General features: G+C 26.4%; 1 protein-coding gene across 1 annotated transcript; it reads right to left on the bottom strand.

Moving 5' to 3' along the window:
- Positions 1 to 1,978: 1,978 nt before the first annotated feature.
- LOC113552874 lies at positions 1,979 to 5,826 on the bottom strand. Its single transcript, XM_026955868.1, has 2 exons — positions 5,542 to 5,826; positions 1,979 to 4,707 (listed from the first exon to the last, which is right to left on the bottom strand). Exons 1-2 carry the CDS (start codon positions 5,777 to 5,779, stop codon positions 3,044 to 3,046), a joined length of 1,902 nt encoding a protein of 633 aa, XP_026811669.1. The 5' UTR covers positions 5,780 to 5,826; the 3' UTR covers positions 1,979 to 3,043.
- Positions 5,827 to 6,121: the final 295 nt, after the last annotated feature.

The raw sequence follows: 6,121 nt of genomic DNA, 5'->3' as shown, positions 1-6,121 counted from the left end.
AAAGATAATCAAAAATAATTTATTTCAACTCCTTGTTGTTTATTAATTAAAAAACTGATCTATATTTGTTTAAATATTCAAATATGATATATAAAATTAATTATTAAGGGTGACTCCACGTCTGCAGCGCAACGACCTTAAATAACTCAAAGAAACATACCTGATATTTAAATTTTAAAAAGAGAGTTTATTGATTTTCATAATATGCAATAACAATAATCATATGGTCGTAAAAAATCTTTTTAAAGGCGTAATAATACAATTGACATTTTGGATTAACGATAAAAAAATATAAAAATAATGATAATACCATCAAATAATTATGTATACATTTGGATTGTCGGCCTACAAAACTATGTGTTTTACCACCTACTTAGTACGTATAGGATGCAAAGTTATGGACGGGGTCTTTAACTATACAATTTTTAAATACAATAAAAATACAGAGATACCTCGCACACGCACAATACCACTAACCAATTCAGACAAATAGAAAAAAAATTAATTGAAAAAAAAATGATCACCTATATTGAAGGTAAAAAAAATTATTTTTGCATAATAAAAAAAAAAACATTCTTACCGCCCAAAAAAAAAAATATAATGAACTCATCAAATCAGCGAAAAAATGTTCATAAACAAATATTCATACTAATTAATTATTTATTTTCCCTTTTCATCAATGAATTACAATAATTTCATAACATCATTTTTACGAAGATGGATGAAAGTTAGAAGTTGTTGTCAACTTATTAATTGTCATATTGTTTTTTTTTTTTTTCCGAAGATATATTGCAAATCACTAAAAAATAACTTTACGTACGATAAAATACGAATAAATAGAAAACACGTCCGCGTGATATGAAAGACTACATTGTAACTTTTTATACTAAAACAAACATCTAAATATAATTATTTTGTTATAGTCCAAAAATGTTATTAGTGAAAACTTGTAACCATTTCATATATTATAAATTTTACTTTATGCAATGGCATTTTCAAATTATTATGTATTAAGATATTAAAAACTACCGCATACTTAAAATAAAATAAATTATTTTAATAGCTGTATTAAAAAACATATCATGAAGTATACTTAGTTATATAGGCTTGCCAACTTTTCTTCGCTCAGAACCGCGTTTCGCATACAATAATATATCATTGAATTCAAATTGAACACACCCATTCATCACTCAATATACAGAAGATTGGTACAACTTGAATACCTTTTATTTTACTGCTTTTCTCGATTATTAAGAAAAAGATTGAAAATATTTTAACCCCTGATGTACTTGATGTACAAGCTACATCAAATTTGATACCAGAATAACCATCTCTAAAAGTTGAAGTATTTTTCTTACCCAGAAAATGATGACACACACCAAAACAAAGACACATAAACATTTCATTGTAAAATTAATACATCCATCTTTCCGCTAAAAATCTAGATATTAATTGTTTGCAGTGAAACTGTATGAACATACTTAAAATATGATATGTGTCACATTTTGAGATTTGTACAATGATTGTAGTAGGTATAAGTGATGATTCAATTATTTTGATAAATTAGCCGAATTGTATTTGTCTATTTTATATTTATTTACATTTTTTTAAATACTACATATATATGGACATTGGACAATGGACATAATATAGTTATTAATTACTATGCTATTATATATTTATTTTAAATGTTATTACGGTGTATTAAATATTAATTATATAATAATAATAATAATAATACATTCAATATACGATTGCGCATACATCGTGTCAGTACAGTAGTAAATAGTAATAATATCAAAAATTGTTTGCGTTACGATGTATAACAGTTCTACCCTTTGCCATTAATAATAATAATAATATTATAAAATTAAATAATTAAATAGTTGCAGAAATAATGTTGAATTATTTTAAGTTGAACAATACAAATGTATTTAAAAAAATAGGTTTATTTATTTCTTAGAATTAAGTGAATACAAGATATTATTTAGTTACAATATTGTTTACATATGATTAACTTAAGGTCTAAGAATAATAAATACAACGAAATGCCAATTAAGAAACAGGAAACAAACAAGCAAAAATGTGCATCTCCGCACTAAAAGTATTAAGGTAAGTTTGCTTCGCGCATCAATCTTGAGAGTTTATTAAAATATAGTTAAATTGTTTTGAAATATAAATTATATTAATGTAGTATTTTAACGTTTTCTAAAATCTATCGATTGATACCGTACAGGGGATTTTCTGGTTCTAATAATGGTTAACTCATTTCCTATACCTCGTCGTTAGGTTTTGAACTGTTTAATTAGTTTAATGGCTCGATAAAAGTAGTACTATAAAACCTTTAGTTACAGCTTGGTCGAAGTGCTGTTTTTATACGTCACTCTCCTCAGCTTATACTTCGAACACAATTTTGATAATATGATTTTTCACCGTGAATATTACTTCCTATCGTTGTTATTTCAATTAATAGTCGGCACACACGCCAATGGAATCGCCAATACAGATATTATATTTTTGCTTGTCGCGGAATTAAATTTGAGACATTTAATGATCACTTACAACTTATCAAGTATCGGAAACGAGTGCCTCGAATGTGTCCATGTATTATGCTCTAAAAACAGTTTTATTATTAACCGATATGTCGCAAAATAACGGATGCTATGTAATAACAATTTATAGATATTTGATATATTTTAGTTATAATTCAATCTTGATATTGTAATATATATTTATTTATAGTATGTTTAGAAAATGGTAGTTTATCATACACACCTTTCCTAACTTATTTATTCTTAAATGATTAGTTCAGTTAATTTTTGAATTTTAAAAAAAAACGTATTATAATTAATATAATTTTATAAAGGTATATAAGTAAAGCAGTGAATATTTTATGAAATTACTTCTTATCATGTCTATTTTAGTAATACATAAGTATGATTCTTTTTTTTTATAATACAATGAAACTCATTTAATTTCATGTTTCATTTAACTACCAAAAAAACATTAACGAAACTATTTTGAATATTATAATCATGAAACATTATTTTGCTGTAGTAGGTGTAGTAGGTACTTCCCAATTAATATATGTATTATAAAATGTTCTGAATTTCAAAAATTCGTCTGTAGCATCTGTTAATGCTTTATTGATGTTATCAAAGATATTGTTATATTTTTTAATAGTTTTTTTGATGTTTTGTTGTATTTTTAGCCAATTATCAGATGAAATATTATCTTCTACTCTACGGGAATAGCTAAGTTCTCTCTTTGGTAATACCAAATCTATAACTATGCCAAATTCTCGAATTGTATCTTCTATTTTTATAAAATCAATTGACTTAGGAATGTAGTAGAATTCCGTATATACTGTAACTTGAATACGTTTTAAATATAAATTATAAGCCTTTGCCAATTTTTGAGGATGAATATTTTCACCAAAATTCGGATACTTTATATTGTAATTATTGAAATAAGTTGCAAAGTTTTCTCTTTCTGATGGTTTTAATGCATAATTCCATTGAACATATTCTATAGTTATTCTATATTCATAGTACAAAATTGCCATTAAAAATTTAAAATAAACATCATACAATGCATGCACGTAAAAAGGGTTCAAAATGTAAATTTCAACGTTTTTAAAAATTTCATCAATAGTTTTTAGCTCTCCTCTCCAGTACAACCTTATTTTTCTATCACCAGTCAATAGTTCATTTTCTAAAATATTATTTTTTATTTTTTTAAAAGAATAATTAAGATCAGGTAAGGTGATACTTCCGGTAAGCTGAGGTGCTAAGTTAATTAACGTTTTCAAATTATCTATTATTTCTTGATGTTTAATTGGATGTTCTCCTGTTGTATCGTAATCGATATTGTTAAAGATAAAATGATCATATTTCTCGTTATTACAAGCTTCAAGTCCGTACTTGTCTAACGCTGTCATAATAACAAATAAAATCCGAATATGTACAAATTTGCTTAGATTTTTCCAATCACTTGCCTCATCTCTTTTGGTCTCCAAAACAGGAATGATTTCCATTAATAGTTCATTCAGATAACGATCTTGAATCGTGTAATAATTGTTATATATATTTTGCAAAGTTTTCAAGATGCAATAAAAAATATTTGACACTTCTTCGGCAAATTTATTATTCGTGATATTCCTTTCTTCTCTAATGTCGTTAGCAAGAAATATACTATATTCAACACAATATTGATATAGTTTAATAACTAATTTGCACATATTTTCGGTTTCGGTTTTTATACTTGAATGATAATTAAATTTTTTTTCCTCATTTTTAATGAGCATTTTAGTAATTAATTTATTTTTTTTGTTCTCGAATATTATAGTCTGTACAAAATTAAATACTTCATAAGGATTCCTCTTGTGAATCATGTAATATTGTTTATAATCGATTTTCAAGAGCTCAAAAATATTAACGAAACATTTATAATCAGAAATCCGGTTGATTATTGCGTCCATAAACTTTTCCAATGATTTTTTCTCAACGCTTAATCCAGAAATGTTGAAAAATGGCAACATCTTCGATGAATCAGTTTTATCAAAAATTATTTCCTGATCTATAACATTTCTACTAAAATATTTTTTCATTGCGTCCTGCAGTTGATTCCTTTGGGTATTTGTAATTTCTTGGTTTGATACTAAAAGATTAAATCCTTCTATCACTTCCTTTGAGTCGATCGTAAACTCTGTAAACAAAAAACTCAATAGTTTAAATCCTTCAGTGATTTTCGTATTAAAAACCCGCTGTTTCAACAGTAATTCGTCTGTTCCATAGCAAATTAATCTTATGATTGCATTCAATACAATTTTCATGTACCAATAAATTATATCGATATTGTTTATTTTTTTAATCGCATGAAATATTGTGTCAAAGGCCACAACTCCGCGTTCTACATTAAGAGTAATGTTTTGCAGTCCCATTGATACAACATCGTTTGAAGCCAAGACATCCCATAATAACATTTGTGGAACACTATAACGTTCATGTCGTGTTACTAAACCAAACGACGTTAGATTCTCCAAAAAATCATCGATATCGATGCGATATTTATTTGTCTTTGTTTTAGTCATTGAATAACCAAAAAAATATCTGTTATTATAATATGATGATCTAACATCACAATTGTACGTTATAAACTTTTGAGCTTGGTTTACACTTTTTAGAATCTTAGTTACTGTTGTCTTAACGTCAATTTCATCGTGATTTAACAAAACAGAATTAAGTAAGATATTTGTTGACAGTAATAATTTTAATAAAGATTTATCAATCATTTTATCTATTGTTTTGTACGAATGCATATTTATGAAATTGAATAGTACATTTATGAAGCGTTCTATTTTGTTCATAATATAATTAATAGGTTCTTTGATTGTTTTGAAGTCCCGCCTAAAATTTTCATCATAACCATTACCTTTAATTTTGTACATATACGGGATACGTTCGACTAATTCAATTAACTGGTTTTGAATCCACTCTGCAAAGACGCAGCTTATACAAATATAAAACATATTTAACTTACGAGCAGTCTTCGTATCTTCGTTTATGATCTCACCAGGTATTGGTCGTGAAATGTACGTATATAAAATGCACTTAAATGTTTCATGACTGACTTTAGTTAAATCATATCCTTGACTTTGTTGAGAATATTTTAAGTTATTAATGTATTGAAATGCCGAAAGTTTTTTGTCAGAATAAACTTTAGACATTAATGTCGTGAGACACATGACGCTAAATAACAGTTTGTTTACACACAACATTATACCGAAACGACTTCCACTGATACTTTTGTGTTTGATGTATTTTGTTTCAACTGCATTACCTGCGCTGAGATCGTTTAATACTATTTATTAAATAAAAGAAATAATCACAACAAGTGCGGTAAAGAAGCAACAAATGTGCTTACCAGACACATTAAACAATGCATTTAACGACAAAAACATGATCAACAGTGAGAATATAAGACACAATATTTAAAAACAATGAAAATGATAAAACTTGAATAGGTGCTGAACAGTAGAAATTACCAAAAATTGTAATTTAAAACTATAATATTTTTCAATACTCTATGAGACTATGAACCTAAGTTATTATACAATGGC

This window comes from Rhopalosiphum maidis, chromosome 2, assembly GCF_003676215.2.
Source record: "Rhopalosiphum maidis isolate BTI-1 chromosome 2, ASM367621v3, whole genome shotgun sequence".
In the NCBI taxonomy this organism is placed as follows: domain Eukaryota; kingdom Metazoa; phylum Arthropoda; class Insecta; order Hemiptera; family Aphididae; genus Rhopalosiphum; species Rhopalosiphum maidis.
This window is presented reverse-complemented; position numbering and strand designations above follow the sequence as displayed.

Coding starts and splice junctions, on each gene's coding strand:
- LOC113552874 (XM_026955868.1), bottom strand. CDS start 5,779: ATGTTGTGTGTAAACAAACTGTTATTTAGCGTCATGTGTCTCACGACA. Junction 4,708..5,541: donor CGAAGATACGAAGACTGCTC/GTAAGTTAAATA, acceptor TTTTGTTTACAG/AGTTTACGATCGACTCAAAG.